Here is a 22,167-nt window from a genome sequence, read left to right on the forward strand (position 1 = left end):
TTGAAAAGCGAATTTCGGCCCCATGATTTTTTCCGGGGCTGCACCTGCGGGCAGAGCTTCTCACTACCATCAATCGTGAATGAATACACACGCAAAAACCTTTTAGCATTGAGTGTTTGAAAATCGGAGCAGCTGCGGGCCGCCCATATTAAAACTTCGGTGCTACAATGCTAGCAGCTCACCGTAGCGACTGCACAGATATATCCCCGCAAACTTTTGTTCGCAATTCGTTTTTACTGCGGAGCCGGCACCTACTGAGTGCGGGCCCTTCACAGAATGAATCGCTGAGGATAAAAAAATTAACACCTGTAGGGTCAAGTTGTCGCCGCTGGAAAAGATTTCCGTGAAGGCTTGAACACGATTTACGTCAGAGAAAATCAGTGCTCACGGGAGGGGGGAGTGCTTGAGAAGAAATCGCTGAGGCTCAAATGAGCACTGCAAACCGGCGTGGCCTAGCTCACATACTTTCCACTGCGAGGCTTGAATATGCAATACGGTTGCTGACCATGAATCCAGTGCGGTTACTGACCATGAATGCGCCGAAATATTTAACAATGCGTTTGTTTTCACGAGTGAATTTGACACGCCTTCACAGTTACCATCGCTCAACACAGAAGCCATCATGACAGCTATCACATTCTTCGCAGATGGTATCGCTTCCATAGTTAATAACATGAAACTGTCATCACCAGCTGGTATGGACATGATTAATACAAAACTGCACATGTTGCAGTCTACTTTTATTTTTTTCGCAGTCCCTCTCTTCAGGGATCATTCCAGATGACTGGGCAACGGGGAAGGTCGTTCCACTCTACAAATCAGGGAACAGAGACTCCGCCATGAATTATCGCCCCATTTCATTAACTGGCGTACCCTGCAAAATAATGGAACATGTCATCTACTCTCAAATTATAAACTTCTTAGACTGAAACCATTTCTTCCATTCTTCACAACATGCGTTTCGTAAGGGTCTGTCTTGTGAAATTTAATTAGAGTTGTTCCTTCACGACTTGACATAATCTTGACAGTAACATACAGACTGATGCCATCTTTCTTGATTTTGCGAAAGCTTTTGGTAAAATTCCTCATCGTCGTTTATTAGTCCAACTTGCACAGCTGAACTTACATCCTAACATACTGCAATGGATTGAGCAGTTTCTCACTAATCGTTCTCAGTCTTTGTTAACGGCCACCTGTCTAACAGCCTCCCGGTTACATCAGGCGTTCCGCAAGGATCGGCACTTGGTTAGTTACTCTTCTTAATATATATATTAATGCATTACCTGACCACGTTTCCTGCAGTATTCGAATAATCGCTGACGACTGTGTTATTTACCGCACTATTAATAACTCTCGTGATCAACTTAGTTTTCAGACAGATCTCAACAGCGTACTTAATTGGTGTAACAACTGGTTGATGTCCCTCAATCCTAATAAATGCAAACTCCTATCCTTCTCACGTCGCGACGGCCCGCATTGCTTCCGATATTATATTTCTAACACCTCGATTGAATCAGTACCATCTTATAAGTATCTAGGGGTCACCTTGTCTTGTGGTTTATCTGGGCGCACCCATATTGGCAACGTCATTTCAGCATCGAATAAAACACTCAGTTTTCTCAAGCGCCATCTTCACCCACCTTGCCCCTCTACACGTAAAATTACTCGCGTATAAATCGCTTATCAGACTAAAATTAGAATATGCTTCTTCCATATGGAGCCCGCACCAAATTTAAATAATGCATTAGAAGCTGTCCAAAATCGTACCACTCAATTCATCCACTCTTCATACTCACATGGCGTCAGCATTTCTTCATTGAAAGCATTATCTGGACTCCGAACCTTTCGTTCCCTCGTGGCATTGCAAGTCTCACCCTTTATCACAGATTATTTCATTCTTCACTCAATCGGTCACCGTATATCACAGCTGCTGCACGCATGTCTCGCCGCACCAGTCATCACCTACAAGCTTCCCGGCCGCCATCGCATACTGCCACTTTTTCTGCTTCAATTTTCTTTCGAGCAGCAACGGACTGGAACGGCCTATACCCCGTGACATGGTCAACATCGCTACATCTCCTACTTTTCAAGAACATATAACCGACCACCTTCAGTGCTGAATAATATTCGCTGTTTTGTTTGCTAATTTCACTAAAATCGCATCCCTTATGAATTACTCCCGATACAAGGCGGCCTTTAAGGAAAATAAACTGAACTGAACTGAACGTCCTTAGGTTAGAATCTAGATACAATGTATGCACGTCTAGATTGCCGCTCGCTCGCCGCTTGCGTTGGCTGCTGCTAAGGCCGAGAGTAATAGCTATCCACAAAAGCACCCAGTCTGAAAAGGTTTACGTTTTTTTAGCAGAACTAGATAGATACCATTTCCAACTTTGGCAGTGCGCTCATTATTTTTTCGCGTCGCTTCTTTTTGGTGCATATCTGGTGTCCAGAGTAGGCATTCGATTCGAGATCGAATGCGAATGAGTTTCTCAAACTCATTTGACGGTGAATGACTTCCGAACCTAATCACATTAAATGCTTCCGTGTAGCAGCCGATTACTGGCATTAGGAGCCAATGTCATTCGATGAGAAGGACATTAAATTTGGTAGTATGACAGGGGTATTAGTAATAAGGGAGTAATTACTCATTGGCATCCACCCAAGCGCAGCCATACGGCTACACAGGAAAGCTATACAGCTTTCTCAGAAACTTCGTAGTTAAAGAAAAATTCGTCCTGGTCCGGGGTTCGAACCCAGGACCACCGCTTCAACGGAGCAGTCGCTCTACCAACTGAGCTAACCGGGACGGCAAGCTTATGGTAGGGCGAGAGCGAATTGATCAATAACTCGAAGTGGGAACAGTGTCGGTCAAATGTTTAGGGGAATCCCCCAAGGTGGAGTAATACCCCTGTCACACGGGCATTTCGAAGGCCCTCGAATCGATAGTCTATCGACTCGAAGGCGATCGAGTGCTGCTACACGGCGAGTTTCAATGGCTATCGAGTCAATAGTCTATCGAGTCGACGGAGCAGCCCGGAACTCTATCGAGATTTCGAGGGCCTTCGAGCGTTGCCCAAGGTTGCTAGCATTGATTTGAACGACAACAAACATGGCGGCGCCCTTCAAAGCCGGACCCCTCGCTTCGTTCTGAATTCTCGTTGTTGCTGCCTTTTTCTGTCCGTTCACTGGTCATAAATGGGGCACCGGTTTATCGCTTCGTCTGATCTTCCCTACAAGAAAACGTATAAGTGATAAATTTGCTTTATTTTTTTATTTAGAGTGACGATTCTGCTGCTGCTAGGCCTAAGAGAGTCGGTTTGTTGACAGTAATGGTTCCCGTTTTGACAACCAGATGGCGCCACTAGAGGCTGAGTTTATTTTTGTATCTCTGCTAGCATACGCTGAACTAAATGCGGGAATGCGCCTGCGTTTAGCGTACGTAAGCGTGCATACGCTCGTGGTACGTAAACAGCATAAATTTATGCTGTTTACGTACCTGTGTACGTATCTGTGTACGCCGCGAGCGGCGACGTGGTGCGCGCAGCGAGAAGCAGCAGCGGCGCGGCCGTTCCAACTCGCCCGGGCGTCAACAGATCCTAGAAATTACAGGTCTTAGTTTTTGCGGCTAGCGAATCCGCTTCGCTTGCCGGATTTTTGAACAAGTTTAAACGCGCCTTATGACTACAAAAAAGTGTATTTCAACATTTAGTTAAGTTTCGTCAATATATTTTTGTCATTTCCGCGAAACCGAACGTAGCGACTGTGGCGCCACACGAGCTTGGCGTAAGACGCGAGAACGATTTCAATGGCCATTGAGATTTGCCGTGTAGCAGCACCACAACTCCCTCGAGTTCGATGGCGATCGAAAATCTCGAAGGCCCTCGACTCGATGGCCATTGAAACTGGCCGTGTGACAGGGGTATAAATTTGTAATAAGGGAGTAATTACTCATTGGCATCCACCCAAGCGCAGCCATACGGCTACACAGGAAAGCTATACAGCTTTCTCAGAAACTTGGTAGTTAGGGAAAGGAGAAAGTAAAAGCGTAACCTCCTCCCCTCCTTAGCAACCGGTGCGCCAGTGAGAGGCGCAGCTGTGCATGGCAACCATGATGACGTCACACAATAGCGGTGGATCGAGCGCGCGCGCGTCGGCGGTGGCTGCCGCCTCGCCGCTCCTTCTCCAGACATCTCGTTGCAGCGGAGTGAGTGAGACGCATGGCTCCGAAGCGGTGCAGTGATTCCGCGCCAAGCGGATCGGGGAAGCGCCAGTGGGTTGACCACAAGGCTTTCGCCGACCACACTTTAGAACTTTCAAAGCATCTTCGGTATTTTTTTGAGTAAAGGAAACACGCAGTATCTGTCTCCCGCAGGCCCCACAGCCCCCATCACCGTGACATTGGAAAACCGGCACATCGCGGAGGTAAACTCTCTCAGGGTACTGGGCCTCCACATCCAGAACAACGGGAAAAACACACTCACCATACGAAACTCAAGCAGACAACTGTGTCGATATTGCACCTAATCCGCCGCGTTTCTGCACACCACCAGGACATGAAGGAGCATGACCTATGTCGTCTCATTCATGCCTTCGTCCTCAGCCGCTTTATCTTCACGCTCCTCTACCTGAAATTCCAGGCCGGGGAAATCTCCACCCTGGATGCCATGATCCGAACAGCATTTAAGATTTCCGTACTTTGCGCCACTCATAAAGCTTTGCGACTGTCTTTTGGCGTAGCCCTACTTCAATCATTGTGAGGATAATTTACGTTTGCTCTTCGCTCTTGTTATTCATTTCTTGTGTAACCACCTCCCCTTTGTAATGCCCCCTGGCACTGAGGGTGAATAAATAGCCTAGTACCGTGCTGGAATTATAGCTCAGAAACATGTTAATATTCAGTAGCTTTGCTACCCATCTCGCGACAAGTTTGGTTTATTGGTTTGGTTTATTGGGGTTAACGTCCCAAAGCGACTGAGGCTATGAGGGACGCCGTAGTGAAGGGCTCCGGAAATTTCGACCACCTGGGGTTCTTTAACGTGCACTGACATCGCACAGTACACGGGCCTCTAGAATTTCGCCTCCATCGAAAGCCCGGATCGAACCGGCGTCTTTCGGGCCAGCAGCCGAGCGCCGTAGCCACTGAGCCACCGCAGCGGGGCATCTCGCGATAACTGACGGTGCAGCTCGAAGTTTGTATTTGTGTGACAAGTTTGAGGTACCACATATTTCAACTTCAGTGACGCACAACGGCATAAGAAGTCGAGATAAAGTTCTGAAGCGTTAGAGTAGACGCGGGGCGTAGGTACATTACGTTTGCATAAATGATAAACATACAATTCGTTCTAAACTTCAAGCGGACAAGTGTGCAATAACGTCGCAATCCAAGTGCGACAGGCAATAATTCACCGCGCAAAGTGACCCAAGAAAAAGGCGGACTGCTCTCTTAGCGAACGACACTGTCAACGCGGCTTCCACTATTATAAACAGGGCGTTTCACTTTATTCAACAAAACCAGTTCTACATATATGAATTGAAGCACTAAACTGAGCAAATCCAGGGCAATAATTAGTAATTATGCATATGCTCCAACAATATATCCATCCATCCATTAAACGAACTTCAAAAGGGGTGCTCTATCCCTATTGAAAAAATTTCCGGCTATTCTCACGGCATATTTATCTGCTGCAACACTTGAACCGGGGCAAACACTCATCGAGACACGCAATCCGGGATCAAGCCACTTCACCTGTGCTTGAGGCAATCGTTTTCTACAACAGATAGTGCCGAGTTATATAAGCTTTCCTTTCTCTGATGGGGCCTACAGTCCTATGCTGCGCGCGATTTTGTAAATATCGTCTCTTCTGCTCTCGTTGTTAGGAACCACTAGACTGAGGGCCCTTGGACGACTTGCCTGGCTACTTATTTTTTTGACTGTCGGCTATTCTCACGGCATATTCATCTGCTGCAACACTTGAATCGGGGCAAACACTCATCCAGACACGCAATCAGGGATCAAGCCTCATCACCTGTGCTGTAGGCAATCGTTTTCTACAACAGATAGTGCCGAGTTATATAAGCTTTCCTTTTGTGACGGGGCCTAGAGTCCTATGCTGCGCGCGATATTTTAAATATGGTCTCTTCTGCTTGCGTAAATTGGAACCACATAGAATGAGGGCCCTTGGATTACTTGCCTGGCTTCTTATTATTTTTTTCTATAGCAATGCATTCGATTCTCATTTACTTGTTGTTGTTAAAATTATCAACTACATCGTCTATAGTGGAGCGCAATAATTCTAATATGCCATTTCGAAGCATGCCGAGCATACAGACGTAATAAAGTCACGGATCGCAACCTTTTTACTGGAAATGCCGCCAAGCATCTCGAAGGACCTAAGCACGGCTGAATTAGTTGATCAGTATTTGAATAATGTGTCCAGCGCTGTTCTTTTTACAATATTTTGCTGTTAAGGAGTCGGCTTTCCGCTTATCTCAGTTGCACATAATAGGATGAAGTGGTTTCATGAAAATGTTTATTTTTGCTTGTTTATATTAGTAATTCCACTGAAAGAATTCTGAATCATATTGTTTATAAAATGCGCAATATTGCAGTAAGCCACAAGAAATAAGTTTTGGTGAAGCTCGTGCACTGTTCCAAACAAAATAAAAAATTGCGCTTATGCGCTGCGTGTTTTTCTTCTAAAAGATCACCCGTGAAAACAACACTAAAGGAGTCGTCAACAGCTCGACATCAGTAAGAAGGGAAAATAAGGTCCTTATGGCCTGCGCGCAATTCCTATAGATCAGCCTTAAGTAAAATGCTGTTCAGAAATCCAAACACAAAATACTGAGTATACACCCACTCGTACAACCGAAGCTCTCTAGGCGGCGCAGCAGTCGCTAGCCGGAGCCCCGGAACCAGCGCGACTGCTCTGCCGCTTTACGGGTTCTTCTACCTGCTTCTGTCGTTCCGCCAGCTGCACATCGTGAGCTGCTGCCACACTTGCGGAGTGTTCGAAGTGTAGTTCGCCGTGTCATCTCGTTCACCGTGTGATCATCGGTGCTGTATCATCTCCTGTGCTGCTAGTGTCATCTCTTGACCGAACTCAGATATGACCACGTTTTCAACCACAGAACAAGACCCCATTGTGCGGTGCCCGCTCAACCCTAGACACCAGTGCAGACTGAGCAGGTTGTGCATCCATCTGTCCAAGTGTAGAAAGAGCAAACCTGCTAATGACATCCAAGCGTCCCACGTCGTGTCTTCGGAGTTGCAGGGCCGCACGCTCAAACGTCCAGAAAGGCCTGGACCCATGGTCTCAACAGGCCTTGCGCACAACGATCCGCAGCCAGCACCGCCACCACCGCGCAGCAGGCCTGCGGAATCGACCAGTCTTCCCGGCCTACAGAAGAATTCGGGGGACACCCCAGGTTCCCCGCACGACGCCACTGCATCTCGGCCAGTTTTCTGGGCTGCGGCGGCCCGCAGACGCCCTCCTGAGCCTTGCGCAGCGGATCGCCATGCTGGGACGGGGTAGAGCGACGCCGTAACCTGAAAAGGTCGCGGGGAACTGCTTCATTAAAAACAATTTCTTTCTGGGCTACAATCGTTTATTCAACAGATTCGTCGACGCACAATGTCTTCATTCCTGTACACTTAGTTTCTTACACGCAGACTCGGCTGTGCGTGCCACGTACAATTCTGAGGATGCCTCCGTTATGAGTTAGACAGCTTCCACGCATGACAACATTGAATGCCACGGAAGGAGCGCGCTGTCATCCACTTTTCCTTTTATTACGAAAGCAATACTACGCGCATGAACGGTCTTGCGCGTAGCGGCGGCCGGTAGCCATGCGTGCCATTGAGAATGACCTCTGACGTCATGCCATGCCTAGCGACGTCACAGCGTGACATCATGCCAGGGGGAGAGATATGCTACCAAGTCGAGTCGTCGCGCAGCGGCGGCCGAAAGAAAAATTCGTCCTGGTCCGGGGTTCGAACCCGGGACCACCGCTTCCCCGGAGCAGTCGCTCTACCAACTGAACTAACCGGGACGGGAAGCTTACGGCAGGGCGAGAGCGAATTGATCAATAACTCGAAGTTGGAACAGTGTTGGTCAAATGTTTAGGGGAATCCCCCAAGGTGGAGTAAATTTGTAATAAGGGAGACCAGGACGAATTTTTCTTTAACTATGAAGTTTCTGAGAAAGCTGTATAGCTTTCCTGTGTAGCCGTATGGCAGCGCTTGGGTGGATGCCAATGAGTAATTACTCCCTTATTACAAGTTTACTCCACCTTGGGGGATTTCCCTAAACATTTGACCAGGGGTATTAGTATTTCTCTTGGCGATGTTCAAAACTCATTAGCAGCCTGACTACGCCCACTGCAGGGCAAAGGCCTCTCCTATGTCTCTCCAATTAACCCTGTCCTTTGCCAGCAGCAGCCACCCTATCCCCGCCGTGTTCTTAATCTAATCCGCCCACCTAACTTTCTGCCGCCCCCTGCCACGTTTGCCTTCTCTTAGAATTCATTCCGCTCTCCATAAGGACCAGCGGTTATTTTGCCTTCGCACTGCATGTCCTGCCCAAGCCACTTTCTTCCTCGTTATTTCGACTGGGATGTCATTAACCCGCGTTTGTTCTATCATCCTTTCTGCCCACCTGCCTCTTAACGTTACATCCACCATTTTTCTTTCCATAGCAAAAAATTCGAAGCAACTGCTCTGAATTCAGTAATTGGTTCGCTTGGCTTCAGCGACTGTTGTAAGTGGGACACAGCATCAATCTCTGCAATTCAAGATTAGCAACCGGAAGGCTAGAAGCTGCCACGCCTCATGACAGACTTGCGTCGTCTTCGAACGTCCCACGCTCACTTGAGGAACTTACGGGGCTTCGCCCGCATAGCGTGCATTCACAAATGCAGACGAGACAGAATTCTCTCTATATAGGCGGTGTGTTGGCGACACGAGGACCACCCCTCGGATCCTCACCTTCTGTGCCCGAGCAGCCTTCTTCCCTGTGCGCACGTGACTTATCCACGCGACTGCTGGACAGTGCGGCGGCGATCTGGCCACGCTTTGGCTTCCGAGAAGGGCACCAAATCTGGGTGAGAGAAGACAAGCGAAAGATAATAAGCGCAGGAAAAGATCGGCTTGAAACATAGATGTAGCTCCACTTATTAATCGGCTCATAGAAGGACGCAAAAGTGCAGTCGAGGGACCCGTGCGCTTCATAGAAGATATCAAGATGACCAGTGGCATGTCTAGTCCGAATATCGCGCTGGTGCTTTTCTTGCTTGAATGGACGCGCCGTTTCGTCCGAACGCAATAGCTGCCTGGTGAATACGGGAACGCCGACTGCGCTCGGAGCGAGCGGACGCATCTTATATGCGGTCTGCGATTTTCCGGCGATTTCACCAGTTTCCGGCTATTTACAGCCACCAATTTTTCACAGGACGGCCCGCCACCGATCCGGCGTCACCTGTGGGACGTTTAACCACTTTGAGGCGAGTGCCTTCAATTTACGGCCGATTTGCGGCCACGCCCGACCGCGGGAGCTAGGCCTAACGGCTCAGCACGCCTAGTGCGTGCTCTGCTCCCACCTGCGGCGGCGACGCCCGCTTCGCCTCGACGGCGCTTCCCTGCATTTAAAGATGCAGTACACAGTCACCGGCACGGATGTTACCGCCGCGGAGCTGGCCGATGGCACTTGGACGGCACTCGAAATGCAACGCCGCTACAGACGCCCGCCACCACCGGCAACGCCGCCGGCCACCACCCAAACGCCCGCAGCCACCACTGGCCTGTCAGACCAACGACCCCGCGGCCGTCCACCACCGCCAACTAAAAGACGACCACTTCCTCGCCTGCCTACAGAGGACTACAAAATCGTCTTCCGACCGCAAGGCACCGTCGACCTCAACGCAGTCGGCCCGGCCAAATTGGCGATGGCCATCTACAACGCCGCCAAGATCGACGGCCGCCTTGCAATCACCGCCGACCAAGTCCGCGTCCACCCCACAAACAACACTGTCACCATCAGCACACCGGAGAAAGAACGGGCGTTCCTGTATGCTAAAATACGAACTTTAACCATTGACTCCAACGCCATCCTGGTAGCCACGTACGCCCCAGCCCCCGGTGACTCCGTGCGAGGAATCATATATAGAGCCCACAGCCACGAGACCGACGCTGAGATCCTCGCTGAGCTCCAAGCTCGAAACCCCGATCTCCCCGTAGTCGCCGCACGCCGCATGGGCCGCACACGACATTTCGTGGTGACTATCGCTAATGCCAAGCTACCCCGCTACGTGAGGTACCTCGGCTTCACTTTTGAGGTGTTCCCCTACAAAAGCCGTCCGGAGGCATGCTTCAACTGCCGGAAGCTAGGCCACAGGGCGGATGTGTGCCCCCACCCGCGACAACCAACCTGCCGACGCTGTGGCGCAGCCCATGACCCTCCTCCAGCTGGCCAACCGCCCACGTGCCAAGCCTCATGCATCGTCTGCAAAGGTGCCCACCCTACAGGCAGTAGAAGCTGCAAATACCGGTTCACGTCCTCCACTCGGCCCAAGTCTTCCCCATCGGTCACTGACACCGATACCGGCTCCAACTCGGCAAACCCCGGACGCCAGTCCCGGTCCCGAGACCGCAAACGCGGCGACCACAACCTACTGCGGGACGACTCCTTCCCCCCGCTTGGCAGCGACAGCCCTTCCAGCAGCACTCGCAGCCGTTCCACATCCGCCTCACGCAGCTCTCGGGCCAGCTCTCAAGACCGGCCGGAGATCAAAGCAGCCAAACAAGTTGGATGGAAGACTCCTGCACAAGTCACCGCTTCTCCACCAGATTCACAGGTAAGGGAGCTGGCAGACATGGTCAAGGAACTACAGCTACAATTGGCCAAAGCAAACGCTAAAATTCATAGCCTAGAATCAGCACAGGCAAACCCCAAATTGCAACCGCAGCAGGTGGCTCACGCTCCCACATCCGACCCCGTAGGTGATCCACGCATGGACAATGAGCAGTCTAAGCGCACGAAGCGTAAAGCACCTCCCCCCTCCTCACAAGCAGACATAGATGCCAAATTCGAGGCAGCTGATACGCGAATGGCCCAATTCGAGGGTGCCCTCCTTCGACTCGCCCCCACCATTGACCGTCTAGTAGAAAGCGGCGCCACAATGGCAGCCAACATCCAAACCCTTCATGCCAGGCTCGATACCCTCACGAATCCCCCGACATCCTCAACCCCCTTAAATTCGACAACCCCTCCTAACTACCCAGCACCCATTATTGTCGCTACGTCGGAGAGTGCAACCGCGCGCTCACGTGCAGGCGGCATTCTTAAATCACCCGTCGTGCTATCACAGCGCCCCGAACCCTACGCGAAACGCGATGGCTAGCTCCCCCTTCACAGTTTGGCAATGGAACTGCAGGGGCTTCAAGGCGAAGCGGCGAGCCTTGGAGCACACCCTGCAGGCCCAGCCGCACACCCCCCACATCATCGCACTTCAGGAAACCTACATGGACACGAAACTTACCAGCTACGCCGCATATAACCAACAAACGACACCAGACCACCGGCCCAACACCGCCATCCTGGTCCACCGAAATTTAGCAGCTAATCATATAGACCTTAGTTACCCCGAGGTTCCGCACACTTTCGTACAGGTCCTACCGAACAGCCGCTCACAAGCCCCGCTCCACATCCTCAACGTCTACAGCCCCCCTAGCGACAAAAGCACACGAGTGGCAACCCTCGTTCGTAAGGCCTGCGCGACTGCACAAACAGGGATGCTACTCATCTAAGGTGACTTCAACGCGCCGCATACCGAGTGGGGCTACCCCCGCAAAGCATGCGGTCGTAAGGGAGCCAAATTGTGGGAGACAGCCCAAACACTGGGCCTGACACTACTACTAGACCCCGACAGGCCTACTCGGATTGGAAACAGTGTCTCACAGGACAGCTGCCCCGATCTCACTTTCGCCCGCAACATCCCAGACGCACGCTGGGAAAACCTCGGCATGAACATAGGTAGCGACCACTATGTTCTCAGCACAACCTTCACGGCTACACACAGCAAAGCCCCCAACCGAACAATCAGGCACACTAACTGGGACGCCTTCCGATACGTGCGCGCCAAACGCACTTCGGCCCCCATAGACGACCTGGACACATGGACAAACTCGCTGCTCGAAGACACCGCCAATGCCACCTCCACGACTACCCAGGACGAGGATGGCCCCTCTCCCGACGCCAAACTCATACACATGTGGGAGGCCCAGCGCAGTCTTAGCGCTCGCTGGCTCCGCCAAAAACACAATCGACCCCTCAAGCTCCGTCTCGTTCGCCTCGAGCGAGAGATCGAAGCTTACTCCATCAAACTGAGTCAGGAGCAATGGCATCAAACCTGCGACCGACTTAACGGCCAGTTAGGATGCAAAAATTCGTGGTTCTTGCTCAGACATCTACTGGACCCAACTCACACCAAATCCACATCTCACAAGAACCTCACCCGTGTCATACACGCTTTTCAGGGAACAAATGAGGAACTCCTCGCTACCCTGAAAGACAAATGCATCAATACTTCCACTGAAATTCCCATCCCTTCAGGATACACGGGTGCTCAGAACACCAACATGGACGCCGACATCACGGCAGAAGTCCGCGCCGCCCTCAACCAGATTAAAACCACCGCGGCCGCTGGCGACGACCACATCACAAACAAGATGCTTCGTAACCTCGAAGATCAGTCCGTCGAGGCACTCACGGACCTCTTCAACCAACACTGGCATGAGGGTCGCCTTCCAGACACTTGGAAGCATGCCAAAGTGATCTTCATACCTAAGCCAGGCAAACGACTCGAGCTGGGCAACCTTCGGCCCATCTCGCTCACGTCCTGCCTGGGAAAGGTCATAGAACACGTCATACTCAATAGACTCCACACTCACGTAGACCAAGAGGACCTTTTCCCCCCCACTATGATCGGCTTCAGGACCGGCCTCTCCACTCAAGACATTATGTGGCAAATCCAACACGACATCCTCGATCCGAGACCCATCCGAGCTACACGAACCATCCTAAGCCTAGATGTCAGCAAGGCTTTCGACAACGTGTCACATGCTTCCATCCTGGCAAACCTCTCACAAATGAATGTAGGCACTCGCACTTACAACTACATCGCCGACTTTCTTCATAACCGCACAGCAGAACTTCACATTGCAGACCTCCACAGCGAGATCACACTAGGCACCCGAGGAACACCACAAGGAGCAGTCCTATCTCCGTTCCTTTTCAACACTACAATGAGAGGCCTCCCTCCGCTCCTGGAAGAGATACCTCACATTAAACACTCAATATATGCCGATGACATTACCCTGTGGACCAACTCTGGCTCTGACGGGGAAATCCAAAACTCCCTCCAAACAGCAATCAATAAAGTACACTCCTTTGTACAGGCGAACGGGCTCACATGCTCCTCCACGAAGTCCGAATTACTAGTCATCAGGGACAGACGAGTTCGCCTGCCCGTACCCGAACCGCAAGAACCTATTGTGCTTCAAGTCGACACCCATCCCATACCTCCGGTCCGCACCATCCGCGTTCTGGGTATGTTAATACAGAACAACACGCAAAACTCGGAGGCCATTCAGCGCCTCCGCACCACAGCCAATCAGATCAACGGAATTATCCGCCGCATCAGCACCCGCCGGAGAGGTATGAAGGAGGATGACCTCTGTCGGCGCACGCAAGCTTTCCTCATTAGCAGGGTAGTCTACTCCTACCCCTACTATCACCTCCGCCGGAAGGACGAGGAAGCTGTGAACAGCATTATACGTTCAGCGTACAAAGCGGCACTGGGGCTACCTCAGTACGCCAGCACAGAGCACCTCCTCCAACTCGGCATCTACAACACGCTCACAGAACTCATAGAGGCACACAAGACCGCCCAAATCCACCGCCTCTCACGCACTAAACACGGGCGGCTCATACTTGACCGTCTCAACATCAACCCCATAGGCGACGTCCACCCCACGACGCCCATTCCGATAGGGGTCTATAGCCGCCTAGTTATAAAACCAATCCCCAAAAACATGCTACCTGGCCGCCATGATACGCGCCGTCAGCTGAAAGCCCAAGCACTAGACGCCACATACCTTGCAGACGAACACGCAATATACGTAGATGCTGCACGGCAAAGTGCAAACACATACGTGGCTTGTGCAACCACGCCACAATCTACTATCGTCACCGCCGCCACAGTAGTAGCTCACTCTCCGACAGCGGCAGAAGAAACCGCCATCGCGCTGGCCATCGCTGACCCACGTACGCGCACAGTCCTCAGCGACTCCAAAAGAGCGATACAAAATTACTCGGCAGGTTTTATCTGCCACCCCGCTGCACGCATCCTTCGCGGCTGCACTCCCGACCATAAGATCAATCTGGTCTGGGTACCCGCCCACGCGGGAAACTCTGGAAACGAAGGGGTCGACCGACTAGCCCGAGGACTAACCAACCGGGCGGCCGGCCCCACGGACCCAGACGCTCTTGCTGAGGCTCCCCAGACCTTTGCCGAAATTACCAACCTCTACAGAGAGATGAGACGCCAGTTCCCGCCTCCACACCCCGACTTGAATCGAGCGCAAGCCACCTTGCTCCGCAGGTTGCAGACACACTCCATCCTTAGCCATTCTAGACTTTCACTCATCACAGACGGGGAATACGACCCCGTCTGCCAAAATTGTTACCAGGGAGAAATCGCCACCCAGGCTCACATCCTCTGGGGTTGCGCGGGAAATCCGCCCCCTCGAACCTTACTGCCAGCTCCTTCCGAAGACGGATGGAACCAACTCCTCAGAAGGCCAGACAAGAGCATCCAACTGGCACTCATTTCGTGGGCCCAGAAAATCGCCCCCACCTGGGGGCGATTTCCTGGGCCCCCACACCGATCGCCCACACACCAAGCCCACCTGCCCTAAATCCCGTCAATCTATGGCAATAAAGTTGTCTCTCTCTCTCTCTCTCTCTCTGGTGAATACGGTACCTATTTTAAAAGCTGTGTTGGTTTGATATGAAGAGAATCGCTTGAGCTGTTTTTAGACAAGCCAACTAAGGGCTCTACATATACATATAAATTGTATACTTTAGGAGTGCATACCATTTCTTTTAGTCTAAAAATGTTTCTTTTAGTCTAATTTGTTTTGTCAGAAAAACGTTGCTGACTATCGGAATGCCATACGTACGCATTTGCCGGTGGCCGTTTGTCGACACGCGCCCACTGGTGGCCGCTTCGAGCTGTCCCGCACACCAGAGAACACCACTGGCATTAGACACAAGGCGGCTGCAGGGCTCTCCGACCGACGACAATCTGTGGAAAGGGGATGCCCTCCTCTAGTTGAACACGTGAGGCATAGGAGGTGTAGCTTTTTCAAGCTTCTTTTCATGCATTTCTGTATGGAGAGACATGAGAAAAGCCATATTTGTTTTTTGTCTTCTTCGCCTTTAATTCTTGCTAATGTCTGCACCTAAACGCATCGCAAAAAAAATCGTTTTTGTACAAAGTTAACAGAGGTTTACAGTCCGAAAGCGACTCAGGCTATAAGGGACGCTGTAGTGAAGGGCTCCGTAAACTTCGACCACATGGGATTCTTTAACGTACACCGAGATCTCACAGTACACGGGCCTCGAGAATATTACCTCCAGGGGAATTCGACAGCCGCGGCCGGAGTCGAACCCGCGTCTTTCGGGTCAGCAGCGGAGTGCATTAACTGCTGAGCCACCTCGCGGCGGCTGGGGAGGCCTTGAAGAGAGACATGTCTACTACCCGATGTGTGAGTACATTGCATATGGGGGAGTTTAGGGAAAGGGAAACATTAGTTCGGAGCACTCTTGGACTCTAGTTGGTACGATTCAGACAGCTATGAGTAATTGCTGCTCCAATGCATTGTTTCTACGCGAATTAAGTAGTTCAGCTTAACTGGTACGCGGATTACAACGTTTGGCGCAGACATATCGTAGTCGCTAAACGCGCTCCTTGTATAACGCCGCCAATTTTGATGCAAAGGCATTATATGACCCACAAAGCGCAAAATCTGCTATGATAATTGTCCACGTCCAACAGTGCGAAACCCCACGTGACCTCATGACGTCATTGGCAGTGAAGGCATCATCAGGGGAAAAAAAATTTCTCCCGAAGTGGGCTTCCAAACAAAGCCAGCACTGGCCACTTCATTACAGCATTGCGCCGTCATTACAGCACAGCACCCCGCGCGCTAAACGGTCATTCTCTCGCGCTGAGGAACACTGAGGAATTACAGGGCACACACCCGTTCAGTCCGGAACTTCGACACTCAGTGGTGCCTCTAAGAGGCTTCTAAGTATGTCCGAGATGCGCTCCGCTACTTTGTGCTACCGACTACCTGACGCTTGCTATAACTATCCCCGTGTGTAGCGTCATCTAAGCGTTGCTGAATTTCGGAACGCCATACGAACCTCCACTCGCCACTTGTCACCCTTTGAAGCGTCGCGCACACCTCTACACCAGAGAGCACCACTGGCGGTTTTTTGATGTTAGCAGTCCCTTCGCGATCCCAGGGCCCACCAGCCTGCGAGAAGTGAATGCCCTGGTTAGTTTGGTGCCCGACGTAAAAGGCCTAGAGTGAAGTCATTGAGCAAACGAGCTGAGAATAGTTGCAACGGCTGGAAGAGTTCTCTGCCGAAGCCTCGCTCACGCAACTCTCCCAAGCAGCACAGGTAACCGGCCAAATATTGGAAATGTGTTGGAAAATGCCGGTCCTAAGAAGGAGCAGAGTGAAACCATCCATTTACAATATTGGGCCGCTTAACTGTGCTGTCCTGGAACTTCCACGCCAGTCTCCGGTCGGGTCAGAAAAAGCGGTATTTGACTTGCGTCTATGTCTACTTCATTTCGCTCGCATATCGGCGCCTATAATGCGCCGAAAGAGGGACATGAGCACGATATAGTTTTCTTCCTAGCTTGTATTAGTTGTGAGAAGCGCCGTCTCCTCACCTCGTGCACCGCGGCTGTCTGGAAGTTGCCAGTGCATGCACTGGCCGAGGCTGCATCCGTGGCGCTGCGCTGCTGCGACGCTGCTGCGACGGAGCCAGAGCGAATCTTACACTGGGCCACCATTGGCTTCCAAGGAAGGCACCCAGACTGGAGGAGACAAAGAAAGACCAGATTCCGGAATGCAGTGGTTAGAGACTGTCATTTCGCTATGTACAACATATTCCAGGCTCTCCAGTCTGATGTGCAGAAGAGGTTCGAAGACCGCGCGAAACATGAGCTATTAAAAACCTGTCCATTGCAAGCAGCATAGTGATTCTCTCTGTGAACTCGCTGTGTAAAAGCTCAAATTGACAACCTGGAAAGCTGCTGCGCATAGAAGATACAACAAAACATGGAGCAAAACCCAGCCCGTCTCGTTATTGAAAAGCCCACGTAAGTGGACTCTGAAGTACAAGGTTGGAATATCTCTTTTAAGGGCAGAAAATCAGTGTGCCCAAGAAGTAACAATGACAGAGAAAGTACGTCTATAAGCCGCCTCAAAAAACAGACCTAGTTGATTTATTGAATCAGATGAGTAGGTGTTCTTTCCACAAACGTAAAGATAAAATATTTCTGAGCATTATTTTAGTGGCGCAAGGGCACCGCCGTCCCAAACGATGCCATTTTTAACCAGTCGTTTGGTATGGCGGAAGTGGGTGGCGGAGGTGGAAGAGGTCAGACAACCCTTTCCCGAAGCACATGCCCAGCTTTCCTGGACGTTTAACAAGGAGCGCCATCTCTTGTGCGCTAGGAAATACTAAAACCTGTCAGACCGTAAAAAATTTGGCAGTGGCTTACCTCAGCTACGCCAGGATATACATAGCTTAGCGGGAGGCGAGGGCGAGGTATGCACATCTCGGCGGACACCTGAACCAGAGGGAAGGAGCATAACTGCCCTGCCCTCTCAGAACAGCGGACACCTCAACCGTGCTTTATGCTAAATGGCGATAGTGACAGGTGTGCGCTGCATGCGTTGGCATTGACAACGTTATGCCAGAAATGCGGTGTTGAAGCCATAGGCCGTCGGCGTTCGTTGCGTTATTGGCGTTGGTGTTGACGTTTTACCCACCGATCATTTTAGGAAAGGAAGTGCGCATATGGCTCCCTGGGTCAGTGGACACCTGAATCGTGCTTATAGGTACTGCTTATAGGTACATGGGGTGATGACCGAGAGATGTGGGCTGCAGGCATTGACAAGGTTGTGCCAGAACGGCAGCGCTGAAGCCATAGACCGTCGGTGTTCATTGTGCTCATTGGCGTGGGCTTTGTCAACGTTTTACACTCGGGTCATTTTAAGGAAAAGGCGAGCGAGCGCGTGCGGCAAGGCACGCCAGCTGTGCGTAGTGACGTCATTTGCTCCTCGCGCATGCGCAGCACGGTTCTCCAGGAGCAACGCGAAACTGCTCAACCTCGGCCAGTGCAGTTCACGCTACGAAACTAGTGTGCTGAACATGGTGATCATCATCGCGCAATTTTCCTTCCAGCTGCAAAATCTGTGCTTCAAAATGGGTGGTGCGCTCAAAGCAATTTTTTCTAAAGATACGGGAAAGCATTGGGATGTATAGAGGGTTCCAAATTCACGACGTGATTTTCGCGATTCAGTGCCATGCGACATGCGGTGCCAGCCATGCGAACTTAAAATGCTTGTCCAGATTTCCTGGTCTTGCTAGACCCAAGAGAAAGCTGAGAGCTAGGTCAGGCTGATCCTTTCCAGCCATTCTAACGACCCAAAGCGCCTCAGGCTATGAAAGACGCCGTGGTGAAAGGCTCCGCAAACTTCCACGACCTGACAATGATGATGAAAACATTTATTGAAAGCCACAATGCCTTAGCTGAAGGGAAGGCTGATCGGCTCCCGAGTACGGGACGCCGTTGGTGAAAGCCGCTGCCCGTGCTCTGGCGACGAGGGCTCGTTGTTCCTCGAGGTACAAGCTGGACAGGGCCGCCTCCCAGCCCTCCCGCGTTGGCTGATTTATGATGTCAATGCTGTCATTTTTCTGACAAGCCTGAGATTTTTTAACGAACACTGACATCCCACAGTACACAGGCTAAGCTGAAGCTCAAGCCACAAACTTCCTGACTGCCAGAAACCCCACGAAAGCTTTCTGCTCCCTTATTCCTGAAACCCGCTCTAACCCTCACATACCTCCCCCTGTTTTAAGTAGTTTAAGAGCCAAAATGCGGCTTGCAATACCGGGACAATCCTTTTGACAGGCACCTTATGAAGACGTGGAGTCTTTCGTTGGCAAAACATACTGATTCAATGAATTAAATGTTCCTCGGAAGTTAATTTATGAATTGTGTGTTGTGAGGTTTTGGTATGCTTTTATTTCACTGAAGAAACGATCCTCAGCAGTGTAGCTGTAGCGTGCTGTCTCCCACCCAAAAGAGCAGCGGTTCGGTTTCGCTTGACCTCCGTTTACTTTTCAGCGAAACTGCTTCGCTACGTCACTGTGCCCTCTCGACCAAACAGGATTTCCAGTGACGACAACGCCGGCTTGAAACCCGAACTTTACTCTACCGCGTTAAAAACTGACCCGAGGAAGAAGGCCCTTATAACCTCTTTCCACTCGCCCCCTGTGTTGAACCCGAAGTGCACATGAGCGCAGATGTCGTTGCCTCAGCACGAAGAAGTCGAGCGAGCGAGGTTCCCGTGAAAAAGGCGCGGATTCCGTTGCACCAGTTCCCTTGCAGTCTTAAGGTCACATAGGTCCCTTCCCGCTATCCCTAACAAGAGGTACCCCCCTTAGTCATGGTGTTCAACAGTAAGATTTAATAGATTTTCAAAATTAGGCACCGAGTAGTTCGTGAAACCCACTTCTGCTCGTAAGTCATGTGGCCAGGAGTCCACAACCTAAGATAACAGTTTTCTCCTCCAGGCAAATGATAAAATGAAATATGTTAATGAACTTCCTAACCACTGCGGCCACCGTCAATTTCTATATGGGGAAAAAAAGGTGGCCGTATTTCTAGACTACTCAATCTGAAATAATTATCCGTGCTCCGATTTGATCATCATCATCAGCCTGACTACGCCTACTGCAGGACAGAGGTCTCTCCCAGATCTTTCCAACTGACCCTGCTCTGTGCCAGCTGCGGCCACCCTATCCCCGCCAACTTCTTGATCGCATCCGCCCGCTTGATTTTCTGCCGCCCGATGCTACGCTTGCCTGCTCTTGGAATACACTCCGTTAACCTCAAGGACCAGCAGTTATCTTCCATTCGCATCATCTGCCCATTTCTTCCTCTTGATTTCGACTAGGACTTGCACTAGGATTTGGACTAGGACAGGGAGCCGAGATATTCGGCCCCAAAGTCCATACTCACCTCGGATAATTACGCATGCAAGGCGGCGGCAGTCGGCGTGAAACTCTTCCACTGTATGATGATGTTTTTTGCAGCGTTTCGCCCAGACAGTTAGCGATCAGAAAAGATTTCGTACCGGCAGCTCTGGTCTGAGTCTGCGCCAGCTCTGGAGTGCGCCTTGACGTCACGGTCGACTGGCCACCCTGGACTGGCCATATTCCTGCTGACGGTGTCGGCGTTAGTGGCTTGCTTTTCCTGTGAAGAACAAGTGGTTTCAGACACGTCCGAATTATTGGCACTGGTGCGCCTTGACGGCACTCAATGTGGCTGGAAATGCGGAGCGACTTCTCGGACAACATTCGAAATCATATTAAACAATGTTCCACTGAATGCCTGGCTGAGACTTGCCACGGAGTCCCATTGCGCCAATAAAAAAAATATCATTTGACTGGAAATCATGTGCGCGCAACGAAACCAGGCTCATCAATCATCTGCAGACTACTGATAGAGCTTAAAGAGAGACGAGCTAAAAGATATGAACAAACGAAAGCTGATCACATGCTAGTAGACAAAAAATAACTGATGTTGACTTGCACTGAATATGGAATCCGCAAAGATTCTTTGTTTGGTTTATGGGGGTTTAACCTCCCAATGCGACTCACGCTATGAGGCACGCCGCAGTGGAGAGCTCCGGAAATTTCGACCGGTTTGGATTTTTAACGTGCACTGACATCGCACAGTACATGGGCCTGTTTGGTCAGCAGCCGTGCGCAATAACCACTGAGTGAGCGCGGCGGGGGGATATAGGTAAATGGGAAGCATTAGGTCGGAGTATTCTTGGACTTTATTTGGTACGATTGAGACAGCTGTGAGTTACTGCTGCATCAATGCATTGTTCGTACGCGAATGAAATAGTTGATCTGAATGACACGCTAATTATAACATATGGCGCACATACATCAAAGTAGTCACACGTAGCAAGCCGTTTAATGCGCTCCTTTTATCACCCGGCCAGTTTTATTGCAAAGGCATTAAATTGCTCATCAAGCGGAAAACATGGCATTGTCATTGTCCATGTCCGACAGTGCGAAACCTCACGTGAGGTCATCGCAGTGCCTACATCATCAGGAAAAAAAGAAAAACAAATATTCTCCCGAGGTCGGCCTCGAACCCAAGCCAGTGGCGGCCACTTCATTAGAGCACAGCGCCGTCACTGCAGCACAGCACTCCGCACGCTGAACTGTCATTCTCTCACGGCAGGGAATGTTAAGGAATTCCAGGGGCACACATCCGTCCAGCCCGTATTTGGGCACTCTAAGTTGCCTCTAAGAGGCTTCTAAGTTTGTCCAAGATGTCCTCCGCTACTCTGAGCTACCGACTACCTGATGCGTGCTCTACCGCCGTGTGTTGCTTCAGCCAAGCGTTCCTGAATTTCGAAACGCCATACGTACCTTCCTTCCACGTGAACACCAGAGAGCACAGCTGGCATTTCTCGCTTGGAGGCTGTGGCAGTCCATTCCCTTTCCCAAGGCCCACCAGCCCCAGCCTGCGAGAGGTGAATGCCCTTCCTAGTTTAGTGCGTGATGTAAAAGGCCTGGCGTGAAGTCATTGAGGAAACCAGCTAAAAAAATGGCTGAGGCTTAGCTTAGGTTAAGGCTAGTCAGATGCGAAGCATACGAGGGGGTGCCCAAAAGAAACCGGACTAAATTTTTTGGTCGACAAAGCTTCTGTGGTACCGCGTTTTGCCACCAGGAGCGCATAGAACGAACATTCCAGAGTCAGTAAGCCGAGTGC

At 50.9% G+C, this 22,167-nt stretch overlaps 1 protein-coding gene and 2 non-coding genes across 5 annotated transcripts in view; all 3 read right to left on the bottom strand.

The window, feature by feature from the left end:
* LOC149348511 (uncharacterized) overlaps positions 1-21,842 on the bottom strand; it is a 63,481-nt gene extending 41,639 nt beyond the window's left edge. Inside the window, exons 1-6 of one of the 3 annotated variants that reach the window (XM_089588139.1) lie at positions 21,825-21,842; positions 20,510-20,628; positions 17,029-17,175; positions 15,242-15,366; positions 8,990-9,101; positions 7,231-7,524 (exon numbers count right to left, since the gene is read on the bottom strand). In XM_089588139.1, the coding sequence (XP_089444265.1) occupies positions 7,231-7,524; positions 8,990-9,101; positions 15,242-15,366; positions 17,029-17,065 (568 nt within the window). In that variant the 5' untranslated portion in view covers positions 17,066-17,175; positions 20,510-20,628; positions 21,825-21,842. Of the gene's footprint in view, positions 1-7,230; positions 7,525-8,989; positions 9,102-15,241; positions 15,367-16,490; positions 16,602-17,028; positions 17,176-17,865; positions 17,916-20,509; positions 20,629-21,824 lie in introns of those variants that run through there. The other 2 variants (XM_089588140.1, XM_089588141.1) reach the window with 2 other exon arrangements.
* On the bottom strand, positions 2,736-2,809 carry TRNAN-GUU (transfer RNA asparagine (anticodon GUU)). Its single transcript has one exon. It is a non-coding gene; the product is annotated as a tRNA-Asn (tRNA).
* TRNAP-GGG (transfer RNA proline (anticodon GGG)) lies at positions 7,982-8,055 on the bottom strand. The gene has a single exon. It is a non-coding gene; the product is annotated as a tRNA-Pro (tRNA).
* Positions 21,843-22,167: the final 325 nt, after the last annotated feature.

The sequence above is a fragment of the Amblyomma mixtum genome, chromosome 4 (genome assembly GCF_055824585.1).
Source record: "Amblyomma mixtum isolate Tamu chromosome 4, ASM5582458v1, whole genome shotgun sequence".
Classification (NCBI taxonomy): domain Eukaryota; kingdom Metazoa; phylum Arthropoda; class Arachnida; order Ixodida; family Ixodidae; genus Amblyomma; species Amblyomma mixtum.